The 20,862-nt window shown below is 36.2% G+C and overlaps 2 protein-coding genes across 2 annotated transcripts in view; one reads left to right on the top strand and one right to left on the bottom strand.

The window, feature by feature from the left end:
- Positions 1 to 20,197, top strand: part of CAMK1G (calcium/calmodulin dependent protein kinase IG) — a 47,097-nt gene extending 26,900 nt beyond the window's left edge. The window contains exons 3-13 of the mRNA XM_081948054.1: positions 3,116 to 3,244; positions 4,011 to 4,085; positions 6,391 to 6,529; positions 7,377 to 7,500; positions 8,422 to 8,497; positions 10,721 to 10,833; positions 11,433 to 11,511; positions 13,860 to 13,947; positions 15,999 to 16,411; positions 17,405 to 17,538; positions 18,931 to 20,197. Of these exons, the coding sequence (XP_081804180.1) occupies positions 3,116 to 3,244; positions 4,011 to 4,085; positions 6,391 to 6,529; positions 7,377 to 7,500; positions 8,422 to 8,497; positions 10,721 to 10,833; positions 11,433 to 11,511; positions 13,860 to 13,947; positions 15,999 to 16,411; positions 17,405 to 17,495 (1,327 nt within the window). The 3' untranslated portion in view covers positions 17,496 to 17,538; positions 18,931 to 20,197. The remainder of the gene's footprint in view (positions 1 to 3,115; positions 3,245 to 4,010; positions 4,086 to 6,390; positions 6,530 to 7,376; positions 7,501 to 8,421; positions 8,498 to 10,720; positions 10,834 to 11,432; positions 11,512 to 13,859; positions 13,948 to 15,998; positions 16,412 to 17,404; positions 17,539 to 18,930) is intronic.
- A 193-nt stretch (positions 20,198 to 20,390) lies between these two features.
- Positions 20,391 to 20,862, bottom strand: part of LAMB3 (laminin subunit beta 3) — a 62,127-nt gene continuing 61,655 nt past the window's right edge. Inside the window, exon 23 of the mRNA XM_081948050.1 lies at positions 20,391 to 20,608. Coding sequence (XP_081804176.1) covers positions 20,469 to 20,608 — 140 coding nt within the window. The 3' untranslated portion in view covers positions 20,391 to 20,468. The remainder of the gene's footprint in view (positions 20,609 to 20,862) is intronic.

Genomic DNA, 20,862 nt, shown 5'->3' on the forward strand with positions numbered 1-20,862 from the left:
GTTGTGGGGATGGGAAGTGGGCAGCAGAGGCCAGGAAGAGTGGTTCATTCCTCCCTGTTCCTTCCTTCCCTGCTGTCCTTCATTTTTCTCCATCTCTCCCTTCCTTCCTCCTTTTTTCCCTCTTCCCTTCTCCCAAGTGACTTACCCCCAAGTAAGTAGCTGCTACAGGGTGAAAAAGGGAGAAACTGATTGCAAGAATGGCTGAGAAACTGTCACAGACCATTCAAGATGACATGATCACAGCAACATCATATTTTGTAAACCCAATTTTCATACATGATATTGTATTCTTCATTTTGCTTCTCTTTACATATTATTTTGTACAGCAATGCAGAAAGAATAGTCACAATTCTCAGATAGGAATCAATGGTACATAAATGTTTTCTTCCATCAATTGTATTATAGCCAAAAGGTCTAAAAGCAATTTACAAATATAATATAAACTTGGCATTGATAAAACATTTTAATGAATAAAATGTTTAATAAATATTGCACAATGTTTTCTTTACTTTCTCTGTTTGGTTCTGAAAACACCAGGTGACAATTTTGTTTACTGCATAAACTGGGAAGTGATCTCATTATTAAACTGTAAAACTAATAAATAATTACAATTCTAAATTGGATAGCTTCATACATTTGATTTATAAATAAACAAATATTTCTTTTAAATCCTATATTGACAGAAGACTAGTTAGAAAGACTAGACAGAAAATTTTAGGATGTTCTCATGTCATAATAAACAGTAGCCAACTCCTATGATGAAAGCATAAGGACCTTGATCATCATACTGTAGAAAGGTAAAGGTTTCCCTTGTTCAAACATGCTTTTTCAAGAGGTAACTGGACTTTCTGGTTTTTCTTTGAAGATGTTTCGCTTCACATCCAAGAAGCTTCTTTGTTTAGACTGAGAATCTCCATAGACATTTCCCTTGTCCAGTTGTCTCTGACTCTAGGGACAGTGCTAAGATTTTCTTAACTGAGGGAACCAGCATGGTCCGAAAATGTTTCTGTGGTCATGTGGCCAGCATGACTATACTCAGAGGTGCACAGAACACTTACCTTCCCATTGAAGTGGTACCTATTTATCTACTTCCATTTGCATACTTCCAAACTGCTAAGTAGACAGGAGCTGGGGCAAATGACAGGAGCTCACCCTATTGAGCGGCACTCGGACCTCAAATCCACGCTGTCCACTTTCCAGCTGACAAGCTCATCATCTTTAACCCTGAACTATCAAGCCCTCTTCATAATCTACGCAGGTTTATAATATAGATGTAATTGTAGTTTCAAGTTACAGTTCATTTCAGAGTTGATGAAATGTAGAACAGACCTTTCTTACCACAGAAACTGACTTACTGTAAATTTACTAATTTACTGATTTGAGTAAGGTTTTGCTAATTATGAATAATTCTAGATTTTGCCTAACAAAATGAAAACTATAAATACTCTAAAATATTAACAGCCACAGCTTAAATTTCATCCTTTTCTTTCTTACCATAGTTTGCTGGGAAATGCTGTTAAAAGCTGGAACACTTTGTTCCTCAATTATCTTTCATTACATAATTTTGTTCTCTTTACTTTTCACCAGAAAAACAAGGTTGCCTAATTTGAGAAGTGTCCTTTCTATCTATCTGGGATGGGGACTGTTATGACAGAATGTTGTAAACAATATTTGTAATGTCTTTTTATTTCAATTTACTTTCCTGACTGGCATTCTGTTGAAGTCTCTTATTTGGGAGTCTGAATAGAGCCATTTTGGGATTTTGTGGTAGTTGTAATTTTGGTTATACAAAATCAAAAGAATTTGTCCCTGTAAGAAATCAAAGTGTTTCCTAGAATCTTCTGCTTTATTGCTGCAGAGAACAAAGTAAGTGACTTTGATAGAAACATGGAAAAACTGTTACTTAGGCAAAGAAGAATGAAATGTTTTTCAAGTCCTGGTAAGCAAGGTAATATCCAGGAAAAGCAAATGCCTTCTTCATTCAGTAGGATATAGGAAGAAGTGATTTGGGTGTTGGGAGGGGGCAATAAAACACAACCAGACTTACAAATAATTTACAGTTCAAAACTTCCTGTGGATTGATTTCACAATTATCATACAGTAGAGTTTATAATAAGGGGCTAAAGACTAAAGGCTGTCTCATCTGGCTGAAAACTCCACAGTATTTTAGTATTTTAGCGAGACTATTCCCCAAACAGGCCCATGACAGAGAATAAGTGGCTCAGTGGCTAAGATGCTGAACTTGTCGATCAGAAGTTCGGCAGTTCAGTGGTTTGAATCCCTAGTGTCGTGTAATGGAGTGACCTCCCATTATTTGTCCCAGCTTCTGCCAACCTAGCAGTTCAAAAGCATGTTAAAAATGCAAATAGAAAAATAGGAACCACTTTGGTGGGAAGGTAACAGAGCTCTGTGTGCCTTTGGAATTTAGTCATGCCAGCCACATGACAATGAGACATCTTCGGACAGCGCTGGCTCTTTGGCTTTGAAACGGAGATGAGCACCACCCCTATAGACTGAAACAACTAGCACGCATGTGCGTGGCCACCTTTCCCTTTACATTAGGATTTATAATTACAAAAGATGTTAGGGTTCTGTTCCACACAATGAAGAACAGGCTCTATTATACCCAGAAAGCAGAGAAGTCTCTATTGGCATTGTAGTGAATAGAGATTTCCTTGGGTTCTGGTAATTCTAGTGCCAGAATGGAAAAATCACTTGACAATGAATATTATCACTATTGTGCAAAGATATGTAGAATCCTACTTATTCTTTATAGATTATAACTTGACAATTAACATAATGATCAGTTATTCTATGTTATACAATTCTAGCTCATAAGCCTACCTTATTTCTATGCCATGGTTTCCTCTCTATTTATTGTGCCATTGCACAATAAATAGAACTCAAATCTCACAGGGAATTTATCCAATTAATACCCTTGAATTTGCAGCCAAATCCCTGGATCTAATTAGTAGTGCCATCTGCTTCTGAAAGTAGTGTTAATGTATTACCATCTTCCTTTAAGGCTATATAATGTGACAGGGTTTTATATCTTAGCAATTCAGTCAACTACGGCAGTACAATGTCCAGCCTTTCGTTTTTATTTTCCTTACAGAGGGGCCTTTTCGGAAGTTTTCCTGGTGAAGCACAGAATCACTGGCAAGCTTTTTGCTTTGAAGTGCATTAAAAAGTCACCAGTCACCCAAGAGAGCAATCTGGAGAATGAAATAGCTGTGCTGAAGAAGTAAGTATAGTTGGGAATGCATGACAGAGTTCAATGTTTCTTTCAAACTTCTCCCCCCCCCCCAAAAAAAAGGCTACAAGTTACTTATTTTAGAGCAATTGGGAAGGCAGTAAACTAAAGACTGTCTCATTCTGGCTGAAGGCTTCACAGTATTTTAGTATTTTAGTGAGACTATTCCCCAAACAGGTCCATAGTAGAGAAAGTATGTGTTCTAGAATTTGGTGACACTGCTTCACTGATAATACCCAGAGTATGTCCACTCTGCTAAAGCTAATGGGACAGACAAAAACATCAAGGGTAGGATTCATTTTGTAAATTTTAAGTTTATGATTGAAAATTGTTATTTAGGTACATCTTCAGTTTGATCCTTCAAGTATGTTTACATTATTATGAATGCAGATGAAAGAAAATGTGACAATTCGTTTTTAGAATAAAATATTTTAAGAAAGCTATACTAGAAAGAAATTTTTAAATCTTGCCTCCTTCAGAATAGTGTATGGAACACAAGAAAAAGTCCAGCCACATTCTTGTAGAAAGGGTACTTATGTTCTTCTTCTTTTCTTTCCATGAGTGTATGGCAAACAGTAGTGGGGAAAATGGATCTCTTGTTATTAGAAGCTGAAATACATGTTTGTTCCTTAAATGAAAGTACCAGAGTTCAATCTGAATGAAAAACATCTGGCACAAAAGGGGAGTGAATGTTACCTTGCTTTTTAATGACCTCTTATTCCATCAGATCCATGTTGCATTCTGTTTTTGGTTGCAGAATAAAGCATGACAACATAGTAACACTTGAAGACATTTATGAAAGCACAACTCACTATTATCTGGTAATGCAACTGTAAGTATCAACATATACATTATGTAAGAAACAAATGTTGCACAATTCTCCCAGAGAAGAGTCAGTAGCTTTTGAGAATCATAGCTGAACACATCTGAGTCACACTTGTTGGAGAAAGTGTCATTAAACAGCCAATACTGTACAATACTTAAATATAACATCAATTGTGTAAGATAAAGCTGCAAAAAATGTAAAATACTATTATAGCAATTTAAAATAAAAGGTTTCTAATGAATTAGACTATTTATGTTGATCTGATTATTTTTGCCCTTAATTTCTTAGGTTCTATCATTAGTCTAACAGATAAAAGATCTAAGAGGGGTTCTGATTTTTCTTTTTCTTTCTTGGGATTCTTTTTAATGGCTTTATTTTATTTATTGTTTATTAATTCAATTTTTTATTTTATACTTACTGCTTGTTCTTCCTACGCTTGACTTTAAAGCACCAGAAAAACTCAAGCAGTTGAAGATTCTCTCCCTCTTTATCTTTTCCACCCAAGTGGTTCAAACTGTTCTTCCAAAATGAATTCAAGGGAAATCTTGGAATTTCATAATATATTCAAGCTTTTTGCAATCTAGTTGCAGTCTAACCAATCTTGCCTTGTGGTAAATAAACAATATTTTCCTGGCTGGGATGGTTCTAAAATGTATTGCCCCAAATATATAAAGCCATGTGAGCAGATTCTTCTTTTTATAATAGTTTGTTTAGGTGTTGTAAAGAATGAAGAAAATACTGTTAATAACAGTATGAACAGTATTTTTATATCAAAATTACATTATCCCTACACTGTCTCTGACCCGCTTTTTTATCATTTTCATGACCCACAGGTAACCAAAACTAGAAAATCATGTTGCTAAAATCACTAATCAACTTCTTTCTCTTATAATTACTTACCAGGCTAAACTAATTAATCTGAGCAAATAATAGCATATAGACAAAACCTTTACACAGTATAGTACCAAAGTCAACACATAGGCACATATTAAAGGGGAACAGATCTACACATTCAGCAAAGTATAAATATTACAGAAGGCACACACTCACACACACATATACACACAATAAAATACTATGTCTTATATGTCTCATATAAATATTTCCAGTTTCTGTACCCCAATCTTATACTTTACCTTCAAGGGTTTACGTCTCAAATGAAAATTTTCCTTTTCAAGTAGCATGTCTGCATTTTATTCTGATTTGTTCTTGCACAACCCCGACTTGGATTGGGACCTCAAATACTTATAACAATTTGGCAACCTAGCCAGGAGTCTGAGACTAACCTGGCCAGTTGACCTAGCCCAGGTAAGACTTCACCCAAATGGCACCAGACTTTTTTGTCTGGGGGTGCTGCTCTCAGATTCTACCCACTTGGAAAAGCTGGTAAAGGGAGCTTTGAGCTTTGAACCAGGCAGCTGCTTGAATGGGAAATAATCAGAAAGTACCTCATTTTTTTATATGTTATGGTTTGGGAAGTTAGTGGGAATGTCTGTGTGTATCCCTCTCTGCCTCTTTCCTCCCATTACAGCTGAACCTTATTTCTTGTGTCATTCCCAGCCACACCCAACCTCCTACAAGTCCCATCAAGATTTAGAAGAAAAATGAGAAGAACGTGGTATCTAATTAGTAAAAAGGATGGCCAATAGTGCATGTTAAGAATTATGCAACATAACATCCGTGAGTGGGAGGATTTCTACAGAGCAGACAGATGGATCCTAAACAAAAGTAGCATGACATTAGGATCCTAAACAAAAGTACCATTTCACTCACATTCAGAAGGGGAAGGAATTAATGAGAAAATATTTAACTTTTGTATGCTGAGCATTTAAAAGGGAAAATAGGTTTCCTTATCAGCAATAAACCAGACACTGCATTCAATGATCAATTGGAAGTAAATTCATCTAATGAAGATATTTCCTGCTAATTATATGCTAGTAAATTACATCAGGCAAGAAGGAACTTCTTTATATGCAATATTCAATGAAAACAGATCCTACGCATTTGGAGACAGGCACAAGAATTGCCTGGTCTAAGGCTTAACTGTGTTTAATATGTCTTGTCCTGTATTATAAGCAATCCATTTTTCTTTGCAGATCCAAAGGGCAGCACTCACAGTTTATTTCTAACTGAGGCCTCAAAATGTTTAGTGGTGAAGCTGAGCATTAAAATTTAATGTGCTTATTTATGTTATGACTTCATATGTAAGTTAGAAAAATTAAATTAACATAGGAAATGGATCATAGAGAAGTGAAACCAATAAGATTCTCTCTACATCAACATGTAATCCAAACTAAATTTTCTTGCACAGTGTGTCTGGAGGAGAATTATTTGACCGTATTTTAGAACGAGGAGTTTACACTGAAAAGGATGCTAGTATTGTAATTCAGCAAGTCCTGGAAGCAGTACATTACCTTCATGAAAATGGGATAGTACATCGAGATCTAAAGGTATTTTCTTTAATGATGTATATTCAGATATCAATGTATTTTACCTACCGTACGAATCATGCAAGTATCCATTAATTTGCAATGGCTTTTTAAATCCCACCTGCTCCTAATATTCAGAGTTGGGAAGAATATGGGCATGAGAATATTGTGTCTTATATTATTCTTTTCTAAACAAAATACATTTATTGCACTTTTTATTCCCCAACTTCAAACCAACTATATGCACAACAAATTAAAATTGTGTATTCTGCTCTTGGTACATCTAGATCAAGGGTGTCAAATTTGTGACCCGTGGACTAGATGCATCATGCACTGACCACGCCCACCCCCGTTTTAGCAAAGTGGAGGAAAGACACGATATGTCACAGGATGACAATGTGATAATGCAACTTTGACATCCCTATCTAGATTCATTACAGCAATCTTACCTACCAAGCAAGATTATAGGTAGTCCTCAATTTATGACCACAATTGAGTCCAACATTTCCATTGTTAGGTGAGTTTTGCCCCATTTTATGACCTTTCTTGCCACAATTATTAAGTGAATCAGAGTTAGTGACACAGTTGTTAAATGAATCTGGATTCCCTATTGACTTTGCTTGTCGGAAGGTCGCAAAACGTGATCACATGACCCTGGACCACTGCAACCATCATAAATACATGTTAGGTACCAAGCATTCAAATTTTGATCCCATGACCATGGGAATGCTGCAGCTGTCATGCATGTGGAAAATGGCCATAAATCGCTTTTTTGCAGTGCCATTACTTTGAACAGTCCCTAAACTAATGGTTGTAGGTTGGGGACCACCTGTATTCAGATAATTAATTTTCACCTTCTTATCCATAGCCTGAAAATTTACTCTACTTAACTCCAGAAGAGGACTCCAAAATTATGATAACAGATTTTGGTTTGTCTAAAATGGAACAGAATGGCATCATGGCTACAGCATGTGGAACTCCAGGATATGTTGGTAAATAAGAAAATGGAAATAATTTTTAAATTGAAGTTTTATTAAAAATTACAATTCACAACAATAAAAACTAAAACTAAAAAAGAAAGGAAAAAAAGAAAAAAATAGAAAGTGCAGAAAAAAGAAGTTAGAAAGAAAAGTAGAAAAGAAAAAATAATATAGTCAAGAAAAAGAAAATAAATACATTAAGGACTCCCGTCTTCATCACAAGTTTGAACAATTTTATTAAATATCACCTTTTTTAATAATACAACAAATGATATTTTCTTTTAATATCTCATCTCTTATCTATGAATAAATGAATAAAGTCCCATCATTTCATTCCTGATGTCAGCAAAAGCCCATTAAGGGTTACAAGAAATAACAAGATCTATTTTAACCTTGATCAAATAAATCAATTTTCTGTTCCTTCCTTTTACTTTAAACAGCCATGATCTTTAATCTCTTTAAATAATGCTCTAGAATTTATTTGTATATCCTTTTTTATTATTTACACATCAATCAGGTTTTTGTAATAAAAAGCCTTTTCCTGTGTCCACTTTTAAATCAGTCTCAGTATTTATCCATAGAATTGAAGCTATGCTATGGTGTACTGATTAAAACAAAACTTTCTCAGGAGCTATAAGAGATATGAAGAATATATACTATGTAGGGCTATGTCAATATATTACAATTTGAACACATATAATATTGTCCTACATTCTATTCAGCTAGCCTGTGATATATATGTGTGTATCCTATATTATACTCCTCAGCCTTCCAGAATAAATAATGTGTGTCATTGCTTGTGTCAAGCATGCTATTTTTCTTTGTTTTTGCTACACCAAAAGAATTTTTGAGATAATATAGAATTGATTAATTTTTCAAAGATCAGTTGGTCACATCACTGGTAATTTGAGTTTTGTTGTTTGTTCACTGCAGCTCCAGAAGTGTTAGAACAAAAGCCATACAGTAAAGCTGTGGATTGCTGGTCAATTGGAGTTATTACCTACATCCTGTAAGATAATCTGTGAATTACAGCAAACTTGCTAATGTCCTTCAAAAGCCTTATGTAGTCCCTAGAAAATATATATTAACAATATGCTAAACCCAGATAAAAAGTAGAAAAGAAGCATTAACCCATAGTGGCCTATTAAGAGTAAAAAGAAAATAATTATTCTTCGCTGCACTTTAGTATCTTCTACTTGGTTGCATGTTTTTGTAACAAGTTTTATAAAGTTTATGATATCTTAGGGTGTGAGAAACACCTTTTCCACTACCATTGACTCACCAATTATGGCTATTTCTGGATTGGAAATTGTCCAGGCAGAGCAATCTATGTGCTGGTAATCTCAAGGCTGAAATTATTATAAGTTAGTCTTATTAGGTCTATTCTTAAATCTGTGCCTGCTGCAAAATGCTGGTTACTAAATGTTGAGACCAACAGTGGTTGTTTCTATATCAAGCCATAATCTACCATAATTTTTAAATAATGTTTAGAAGCTGGATTTCTAATAGGGCATTTTCTGCCTTATGTGATGTCTTTGTAGTGTTGCTACTGCAACCTGACAGAATGTATTCTTGGCATATGTATTACAACAATGGAATTCCTCATCCAACCCCCATTTCCCCAAGTTCATTGTTTAGCTCTGTACATTTTCAATACAAACTGAAGACCTATCTACTATACATGTTCAGGTCTTTGGTTAATACTGTGTTGTTGTGGTTCCTATATGTCATAATTTTTCTATGATGATTTTTAAAAAAAAACTGGTTCCAAATATAGGAATTTTGGAAGGTTTCCTTCTATAAAAAAAAGTTTTATTATAAATTGCTCCTTCACTATAAACTAGATGAACCTGTTTATATTCTATTTACAATTCATTTTTCCTTCCTAGCATTTTTGTGTAAGGTCTGCTATTTTCTGACTCAAACAATTGTAGATCCATTAGTAACAACAGGAATTGAATAACTAGCTTGGTTGCTGAGCCTGGCATTATGGGTTGAGGGAAGTGGCTGGCCCAAACTCTCCCAAGTTGGCTTTCATGCCTAAGGCTGGATTAGAACTCCAGGTCCCCTGGTTTCCAGGCTGATATCTTAACCACTACATGAAACTCGTTCTTCCATTTATAATCCAATATATTACAAATATTTATAGGTGAATGTGTGGGGGAGAGACAGACAAACAGACAGACTAATCTCTCCTTGGCCTATTTATTTCTTTGTTTTATTTATGTCTGCATAGTGACAGCACTCAAATAACCTTGGCAGAGAATTATGCAATCTAAGAAACTGTCAGCAGACAATGCATCAGGGATGTGTGTGGTAAACTTTGTTAATTTGATGAACTATAGCAATTACACCAAGATCAAATATGAACAGAAAGGGCCAGGAAGGAAGGTTCAAGAACACTGGCTGGGCTTTCTTTCTTTCTTTCTTTCTTTCTTTCTTTCTTTCTTTCTTTCTTTCTTTCTTCCTTCCTTCCTTCCTTCCTTTCTTTCTTTCTCTCTCTCTCTCTCTCTCTCTCTCTCTCTCTCTCTCTCTCTCTCTCGCTATCTAGCTATCTATCTCCCTCTCTCTCTCTCTCTTTCTTCTTTCACAAGAATGTCAACTTTCCCTGGCTGAGAGTTTTCACACACATTAGCCACGGTGGGACAGTGGTTAGAGTGCAGTACTGCAGGCTACTTCTGCTGACTGCTGACTGACTGCAATTTGACAGTTCAAATCTCACCAGGCTCAAGGTTCACTCAGCCTTCCATCCTTACGAGGTGGGTAAATGAGGAACCAGATTGTTGGAGGCAATAGGCTGACTCTGTAAACTGTACTTCCATCAATTCTGCCTAGATGAGAATAACCCAATAAAATGTGAAGGCATTAATTTGAAGATATCTGTTCCAAGGACATACTCTAATTTATGATGAACAATGAATCTGGCTTAATAATAAGATGCCATCTATACAGGCTTTATAGATGTTATTCAAAAGACAATGTTCTTTCTTTTCTGGAGCATAATTATGTTTGGGTAGAAACGTGCCTGTTCTATTCGCAACTGACATCCAGTATGAGCTCCTGGAACCTCTCATCCTCTTTTATCATTTTGGACTATAGCTACAATGAGCTATGTGTAGTTCACAATTGCCGTATATTAAATATCTCTCTACTGATCAATCTTTTTGAATTTGCACAGAAAATGAATATAAACATCTTGTGTCTTTTCTCTCTCTTTTCCAATTTAATTTAGCCTGTGTGGATACCCTCCTTTCTATGAAGAAACTGAGTCAAAATTGTTTGAGAAGATCAGAGAAGGATACTTCGAATTTGACTCTCCATTTTGGGATGATATCTCTGAATCAGGTATTTTTAAGCCTGGGGAAAAAATCTGCTAGAATTGTGTCTATAGATGAGTATATACCGTAATTAGGCAACTATTGAGTAGTCAAGGGCTTTTTTAAAGTATGTGTTTAATGATTTGGGGAAACTGCTCTGATTCCTGGAACTGCTCTACCATGGTTTTGATAGATGTGTCTGTGCGTGGCTGAGCAGGGGACAAAAGCTGTTGCAAGTATGTGCAAGATGTTCTGTGATGCTGTATCCCACTGAAGCATTTGAAGGTGCAGATGTTCTTTCAGAATCTGCAGCAAAATTAATCATGTTGATTATTATCCGATGTCTGCTTGTTTCTACTAGATTTTGCTTTAATAATTGAAAATAAATTGATATGATGAATCTTAAGCATACGCTTTTTTTAGAAGAAACAATTTGGTAAATAAGATTCTAATTATATACACATGTTTTGGAACTCATTGCCATCTTTTTCTATTGGTTAGAGGTGCATGTCATCAGTTTCATCCCTATTACTCAAACCTAATGCTCTGGCAGATTGGTTTTGGCTTCTGGCTTTTGTGCTAAAGCCTCTTTCTCTGTTTCCGTCTCTTTTTATTCCTTTTAAACAGCCAAAGATTTCATTTCTCATTTACTCGAGAAGGATCCAAATAAGAGATTTACCTGTGAGAAAGCCCTCAGGCATTCCTGGTAAGATGATTGTTATTGCATTTTTTTATTTTAAAAAGTGCAATTCTGTGATAAAGTGAGAAATTTTGTAATTGTATTCACATGGAATTAGCAGTGGATCATAAAATATAATTGACTTCTCTGATATTTTTGTTTGAATTAATTAGTATAGAGGACAATGTGCACAGGATGCTATTATGTGCTTTAGACTTTAGGTGTCTTAGACTTCAAAAGAGCTGATTTCAACAAACTTAATGAGAGCTCTGGAAGGATTCCATGGATGAAAATCTTAAAGGGCAAAATAATTCAAGAAGCTATGTGAACTCTAAAAAATGTTATTATAAAAGCCCAGTCCAGCACAATATCATGGGAAAAGACAATTAAGAAATCTAAGCAGAAACCAGCATGGTTGCTAATGAACTAAGGCTTGCAAAAAATAAATATAATGTTTTTTTCAAAATGTAAAAAACAAGGAAAAGGTCAAGGAAACAATCCACTAATGGGAGAAGATAGCAAAGGAGTGATGGGCAGCAGGGAGAAAGCAGAACTACTTAATTGATTCTTTGCAACTGTCTTCACCAAAGGGGAAAAAATAGTCCATCTACCAAAAGCAGAACCATAAAAGACACACTAGGAATTCAAATTAAATTAGGTAAGAAAATGGTAAGACAATGCCTGTTCATCCTAGACAAGTTCAAATCACTAGGACAAGATGATTTCCACCCCAGAGTTCTGAAGGAGCTGGCAGACATGATCTTGGAACAAAAATCCTGAAGCAATGGAGAACTACCAGTGGAAAAGAGCTAACGTGGTTCCTATCTTCAAGGGGGTGGGGGTCCAGGAAACCATAGACGAATCAGCCTGACATCTATACCTGGGAAGATCCTGGAAAACATAATCAAGCAACATCTAGAAGTCATAACCAGACGCCAACATAGATTTGTCAAACAGGGAACATGCCAAACAAATCTTACTGTATCCTTTGACAAAGTAACTAAATTAGTGGAGCAGCAAAATGCCATGGACAAAGCATATTTAGATTTCAATAAGGTATTTGGCAAAGTAGATCACAGCATGCATCTTGGTAAGTTAGAAAAATGTCGGATAGACATCGCTACGAGATGGATTTATAACAGGCTGACAAACTGCACTAAACATGTAATCCTCAATGGAGCTACATTTACATGGAGGGAAGTATGTGGTGGCATATCCCAAGGTTCTGTCTTAGCCACAGCACTCTTCAAAATCCTCATAAATGATTTAGATTAGGGGTTAGAAGGGGAACTCATCAAATTTGCAGACAATACCAAGTTGGCAGAAATAGTTAACACACCAGAAGACAGGCTCAAGATCCAAAAGGATCTTGGCTTGAACATTGGGTTCTAGCTAACAAAATTAAATTCAATGGTGAAAAAATGGTTTTACACTTAAGTAAGAAAAACCAAATGCACAGATATAGAATATCTGGCTCAACAGCAGTAACTGTTAAAGGGATCTAGGAATCCTACTGGACAATAACTTAAATATGAGACAGCAGTATGCTGCAGCCACCAAAAAAGCCAATGCAATCCTAGACTGCATCAATAGAGGGATAGAATCAAGATCACATAAAATGTTAATACCCCTTTATAATCTTACGATACATGTAAGTATAATTTTCTTCAGGATCTTGGCTTAAACCAATCAAAGAGAGAAGCAATCTGGAATTAAGCAGAAACTTACTAATAGTGAGGACAATTAACCAGTGGACCAGAAATTGTGAGTGCTCCACCACTGGAGGTTTTTAAGAAGAGGCTAGACAGACACTTGTCTGAAATGGTATAGGTTATCCTGTTTGAGCAGGTGGCTGGACTAAGACCTTCAATGTCCCTTCCAGCTAGCTCTATTCTATTCTATTAAACAGTTCTGGAAGAGTCAGCCTATACAAAATCAAAAACCTTGGGGGGAAAACCTTGCATCTGGCATAGTAACTGTCTTTGGAACTGTTCAAAGCTTCAAAGGGGTGGTCACTTTAGCAATGCTTTGAATGATGCAGTTTTACAAAGTAGAACAGTCTACTATAACATCAAAATACCCACTTATTTTACTTTGCCTTACTCTTGAGCTTTCCCTACCTTCCAATAGTGCATGCAAAAATCTCTGCTGATTCCAGGAAACGCAGGTGAAGGCTTCAAGGTGATACAAGTCACCTTATCAAGTACAATACATCTCTGCAAAATTATGTTGCCTATGCTAAAGTACCTTTTTGAGACAAACCCAAACCACTCATACATAGAAAGATGGCTAGCTAGAAGTTACAAGAATGCAATATGTATCACTCACAAACACCATCTGTCTACATGCCCGTTCTCCTCTTACTTCATTTTCAGGATTGATGGAAACACAGCTCTCTACTGTGACATCTATCCATCTGTCAGTGTACAGATCCAAAAAAACTTTGCAAAAAGCAAGTGGAAGGTAAGTAACTTGATGTTGTTGTCCTGAGAATTTTATGCACTGGTGTTCTTCTATCATGGAGCATGGAGATAAAATTTCCATTAGACCTCTCACTCGAAAAGTCCCATAAAATAATATTGCTCAGGTAGCTAAGCATTGAATACAATTTTGGGTGTGTCATATGGTTCAAAGTATAAAATGAATTTCCTTAGTGGAGACGGAAATATTTAGCAATTTGTTATATAAAGGGTTGTATGAAGGGTTGTATAAGGGGTTGTTATGTAAAAGATTATATAAAGGGTGGGGGCACAATGGCTCAGTGGTTACAGATGCTCAGCTTGTCAGCTGGAAAGCTGGCATCCCAAGTTCAAGGCCCAAGCACTGCGCAATAGGGTGAGCTCCTGTTCCTTGCTCCAGCTTCTACTAAAGTAGCTGTTCAAAAGCATGCAAATGTGAGTAGGCTAATAGGTATCACTTTGGTGAGAAGATAACAACATTCTGTGCACCTTTGACATAGGGTCATGCTGGCCACATGACCACAGAAACTCTTCAGACAATGCTGGCTTCTTCTGCCAAGAAATAAAGATGAGCACCGCCCCCTAGAGTTGGACATGACCGGACCTTTACCTTTTATATAAAGGGTAACAAATAGAAAAGTCTGCCATCAATTGCAAAAGATCCATCTCGCTCTTGAAAAAATTATGACATCTTAACTGCATAATGGGTGGCTGGGAGACCATTGAGTGCTTGTTCCTTTTCTCCTTTTTAAGGTAATTTTGGGGGGGAGAGGGTTCTTATTACATATTATTTCTTTTAATGTATTGTGACTTACCCAGAGTCATTTGGATTTGATGATTGATAGAGATAAGAGATATACCGTATTTTTCAGAGTATAAGACTCACCTTTTTCTCTAAAAAAAGAGGGTGAAAATCTGGATGCATCTTATACACTGAATACAGCATTTTTGGCCTCTTGAAACCCTGCCCCCTTTGCAAAAATGGCCGTGCATAGCCCTTAGGAGGCTTCCAGAGTACTCCTGGGGGGCTGGACAGGGCAAAAATGAGCAAAATATTGGCTGTTTTTGCTCGTTTTTGCCCACCACTGCTCAGGAGCACTCTATAAGCCTCCTAAAGGCTATGCATGCTCTTTTTTGACAAAAATGGGCCATTTTTTGCTTGTTTTTGCCTCCCCCCAGGAGCATTCTACAAGCCTCCTAAAGGCTATTTATGCCCTTTTTTATTAACAAATGAGCCCATTTTCACAAAAAAACAGGCCATTTTTGGGAGGTTTGCAGAATGCAAAACCTTTTTTTTAATTTGCCTCTTCAAAATCTTGGTGTGTCTTATACTCCGGTGCATCTTATACTCCAAAAAATAAGGTAAGAAAGTTTTAGATGCACTTACTAGGAAGTAACTTGAAGATAGGATCATTTGATCTCAGACAATCTTGCATAAAATTGTATTCCAAGCGCTTTTGTAAATTTTTGTTGCAGGGGCAGACAAAAATATTTTGTAACTAAGTTACAAGTTTGTAAAAATTTATTTTAATTGCCATCAGGGAGCATTTTGATGTCATGATGACATGAACAGATCCCATAGAATACTTTTAAGACCATTTTTTCATCTTGAGAATAATGGAAAATCTGTTTTTAGCTGTGCCATGTTAGAGTAGATTTCAAATTCCTGTTAAGACACTCTTCCACAAGAGGTGTAACAAGAATAAAATATAGACCTGAATTACATTGGTCAAATTTCAAAAGTCTCTAAAATAAGTATAGAGCTGCTTATAGTTTGTGTTCTATGGTTTGTCTACTTTTGTTTTATTGTACACCATTCTCAAGCATTCATACCATATTCTTATAAATATAGTAACAGCTAAGTTTCCTTGTTACTTTTTACCTATAGTGAATGGAGCACTAGGGAGATCACAAGAACTTGAGGTCTGTTTCCAGGTAAATCTCCCTAGGTAAATTTTCAGCAGGAGCTTATGAACATAGCATTCTTTAGTCTGGTTTTGTAGAGAACTTCAGGTATATAATTCTCATAAATCTGGTCATCTTCTCCTTTACTAGCAAGCCTTCAATGCTGCAGCTGTGGTCCATCATATGAAGAAACTGCACATGAATGGTCATCATGCAGAGGACAATGTCAAAAGCCAAGTGAAAGTCCAAATTACATCAAGGCCTAATACATCAGCCATTACTTATAAGGAACAATCAAGTCAAGACACCAAAAATTTGATCCCTGTAATATCCTACCAGAATACTTCAGATCTTCGTGACCTACATGCCAAGAAGACAGAAAGCAAATATTTAGATAACCCGGGGAGCACATCAGTCCATATGACTTCTGTAACTACAATAGAAAGCCAGAGCCATCCAAGCAGACCTTCAGTTAGCTGTACTCCAGAAGGTGGGACACGGGACAAAGTGAAGGCGACTTTTTGCTCAGAAGCAGTACTCATAAAAAGAGATGCGAAGACACAGTAAGTGTCCTTTTGGACGATCAAACTAAGTTTCTAATTGCCAAGTAGAGATTTCAATAGCTTTCCCAATCTGCTATTTCTAATTGGTGGCTTCACTATCTAGATAGTGTAGTAATTGGGGTGTCAGCATATTTGAACATTTGGTGAACAACTGAGAAAGTTGGTGTAAGTAATGTGGCATCAGGAAAAGTGAAGATGAAAATCAAAAATCCCTCTTTGAGGAAGATGGGCAATAAATAAATAAATAAATGTGGATTTGGGAACGCAGCAATTTCTATTTCACTTATTTTGAAATGCATAAATTTCCTTTATTCTACTTGTTCAACGAAGTGAACTCGTGATATAACAATAACAGAAACAACTGTTGTTGTAAATAAATGAATAATAATAATCTTGTATAACAATACAATGTTTAACAATGAAAAATAAGGAACATCATTATGGTCCAATTATTTTTAGACTGAAAATCTCTGGCCATTAAATACTAGCTAGAGTTTATGGGAGGTAACTGATCAATTGAATCTGAAAGCATAGTATAAAATGAACTATGCTGATCGGCATATCTCATAACTATAAGTATGTGAAGCTCTATGATTGCATTCACCAATTCAATGACAGTTGTATTATGATTTTATCTCTCTACATGAAAAGTTCAGGTGGAAAAAGCATGGTCTGAATATACATTGTCATCTTCCTCCATAATGTGAAGCCTTTGCAGTGCACCTATAGTATCACTGCATGCATAGTGGAAGAAGATTCAGAATAGAAAGTCAGATAGATGAGTAACTCCATTTGTACTGCATTAATCCTGTTGAATTCCACTGAGCAGAACAGATATGCATCTTACGAAGTCGATGGCAGTTTACATCACCTTTCCAAGCCATTGTACAATATATAGGTTGCAGTATAGTGTGTGTGTGTAATGTATCTTGCACTAATTGCAAACAACAGTTTTTGCTTCCTTTCAATTTTCTCTTTCTCTTTCAAACTCAGTCACTTCAACTCAGAAGTCCTTGTTCCAGTAAAAGCCACTAATCACACCTATTTTGGCAGTGGCCAAACTGGTGTTTGCTTGGTAATGTGATTGAAAAAAACCTACCATATATATAAAACATATACCTTTACAGGTAAGTATATGTGTACAATTCACATTCACTTTTCTAGCGAAGAATAGTGAAGCATTTAAATATTGCTATCATTTAATGATCTCCCAATTATGCTGAGTGCAGAGCAAGGAAATGTCTTTACTATCATGTCGTCAGTTTTGTTCATGGAAAAGTGTGTACTCCAGCCTTCACTATGGAAATGCCAGGACTACTTTGCCCAAGCTGGCCGAGTAGGGAGGCACAAAAAAACAAACTTCAACGAGCAGCTTGTTTTACAGATACCCTGAGGCCAATGGTGGGTTCCTACCAGTTTGGCCCAGTTCGGCCAAACTGGTAGTAGCTTGGCATCCTGGGTCGCTGGAACCGGCAACAACCTAGGCCTGCCACACCTCTAAACCAGTTGTCCCGGCAGTGCTATAGGCGCCATCTTGTTTTTTGCTTCTGAACATGCACAGTGCAATTTTAGTTGTACTGCACATGCGCACATGTGGTGCGCCCCTGAGCAAACCGGCAGTAGTCTCTGCCGGCACCCACCACTACCTGAGATTATGTATCTTTTTTCAAAAATGTGTACTGTATATATTTCTTCCAAGCTGAGTTCTTTATTGTTTCCACAACTATAGACAGAATCTTACCAGACTAAACACTACTGTCTGCATTACTGTCGTATACTCTGAGAACTGTTAGGGAATAGTAGTCTTCACCTTCTTTCTCTCACACAAAATATCTGGATTGAATTGTCTCTTGTTTCTCTGGAATACACTCCTTCCCTTCTTGAAATCCAGCTTGCTACATTCCATCACTGACCATAAAATTATCTAGGATGTGCCTTGTTCCAGTTAGCTACCGTGAACTAACAAATTGTTAAATTTTCCATTATATGATTATATTTTATATTTTATATTGTTTTCATCACATAGTTTATAGTCTCAATATTAAGATTGTTTATATATAGATATTACAATTTCAATATATTGTAATAGCAACACTAGATTTAGATATCTTTTTATAGATTTCATTGAAACAATAGTAATTTTTATTGATGTTATTGTATGCTCTTCTATAACCCAATAAAATAAATACAGGTTAAAAAAAGAAACTGATTTTTATGAGACTTTATAGTTATCATTTTAATAACAGTATAAATAAGTATAGCAATTCTGATAATTAATTTAGTTTAATAAGAAAATGAAAACAGACAGAAAACAATTGTCGGTTGGAAATTATTATATTATGCATAAAACTATATAGTAATTTTTGCCAAGTTACTTTCTTCACAACAATTCAGTATCTGTTAGGTAAGAACAACAAATGTCAACAGTTTTTTTTTCAAAAGAAACCAAGATTTCCTGGAAAACTTTTTTTCCAATAAAATGCACAACACATGAGTTCTCTTTTTCTCCTGTCTTTCAGAAGGGCTGCTTGATACTCCTATTGAAAACTGACCATCAAATATCAACCATGCAGAAAGGGAAGGCCTGCCTTGAACAATGCCATTGAGGACTGTGTTCCTAGATGCCCACAGCCGATATTTTCTATAAAGCACATCCATAGAACTGAAGAGTCCATATGGTTCAACTATCTTGAAATATTAGAGGGTTGTTTCATATAAACTGGGAAGCAATTCTTAAAAGAAAGGTTCTGTAATCAGTGGGTAAACATGATCAAACTCTTTCTTTTTCCTTTATCAGGAGGGTGGGGATACATGTTTGTACATCTGTGCTTGTTCAGTAGACTAAAGAGCAGTTGCAAGGGGTGCAATGTTGTTTTTGTGTTGAGTCCATTAGACCAGTTGGTTGAAGCAGAAAATATCCCATGCTGGCTTGCTTGTGGCCCTTTAATTCATGATACAGAAGCAATTTGCTAAGAATGCTTGTTGACACTGCTATTTCTTCCAGCACTGCTTGCATGAGTTGATTCCACAGGAAGGAAGTGGGTACCATCTCTACTTCGTTTATTAATTTCTGCTTGTCAGTTCTGGAATTGCACATGTAATATACATTGTTCAATAAAGTTTGTCGGTTCTTAAATGCCTGATAGTTATTTATTGATGGACTAATGTAGGTCACCAATCTCTCAGTGTCAGATTTGTTTCTGGCCGTACAAGTAGTTCCCCAATTTACACAATGGAGCACAAAATTTCTGTTGTTAAGTGAGTCATTTGTTAAGCAGGTTTTGCCCCATTTTATGACCTTTCTTGCCCCAGATGTTAAGTGAATCACTGCAGTTAGTACATTTAGTAACCCGGTTGTTAAGTGAATCTGGCTTCCCCATTGACTTTGCATTTCAGAAGGTCCCACAAGGAGATGACTTAATCCCAGGACACTGCAACGGTCATAAACATGAACCAGTTGCCAAGTATTTAAATTTTGATCACATGACCATGGGACTGCTGCAAAGGTCGTAACTGTGAAAAACTGTCATAAATCATTGTTTTCAGTGCCATTGTAAGTTTGAACAGTCATTAAATGAACTGTTCTAAGTCTAGTGGTTTATCTGCAAAAAAGCTGTTTTGTATTCGTAAAAATAACTAGTGGTGGATAAAAAAGATAAAAAGTCTTATAATGGGCTGTGAAATCTAAGAAACAGACACCATTGTTCATTTATATTGCTTTCTTAATCTTGCTTAAATCCAGATTCTGCTTGGATAGAACTCATGCAAAAGTACATCTTCCAATTTTTTTTAAAAAAAATGCTATCAGCAACATTTGAATTCAAGAGATTAATTTTAAATATAAAACTGTCTTGGAATGCTACAGAAAATAAATTAGTACACCTATTTCTGGGTTCCCCCCCCCTAAAGCTTAACCTATAGCAATAGCAATATTTCAAAGCTAGTTTTTTAAAATAAAAGATGGAAATGGTTTGGGGTCTTTTTGCACATATGAAGAAAGCAATCTTGATAAATTAGGCAGAGGAAAGGATTCATCAGGAAAGGAAAAGAAACTGTTCTAATCTGTGCAACTGGAATAATATGCAACTCGTTGACTGATATGATCACGAATTGTTTCCACTTTTTTTTCCAGGCCTTCCAGCTTGGCTGACTTGAGGATGAAAGCACTGTTACTCTCCTGTAGTTCTGTTTCTAAAGCTGAGGAATGAAACAGAAATAAGTTGATGCAAAGAAACTACTTTCCCTCTTTAATTCATTACAACACTATATAGGTGACCCATTCAGCTGGTTCTGTTTTTCTACATCTTTTAACATGCATTATTTTCATGCAATGCCTGTTCAATCCAATAAGGCACCCCATATGCAAAAACTATGGGCTGCACATGTTTGCTTCTCCCTCTTATTCTTTATAGATCTGTTGCACCACCTCAGTCCCTAACAGTAACGTGCGG

This window comes from Natrix helvetica (genome assembly GCF_964273705.1).
Source record: "Natrix helvetica genome assembly, chromosome: 3".
In the NCBI taxonomy this organism is placed as follows: Eukaryota; Metazoa; Chordata; class Lepidosauria; order Squamata; family Natricidae; genus Natrix; species Natrix helvetica.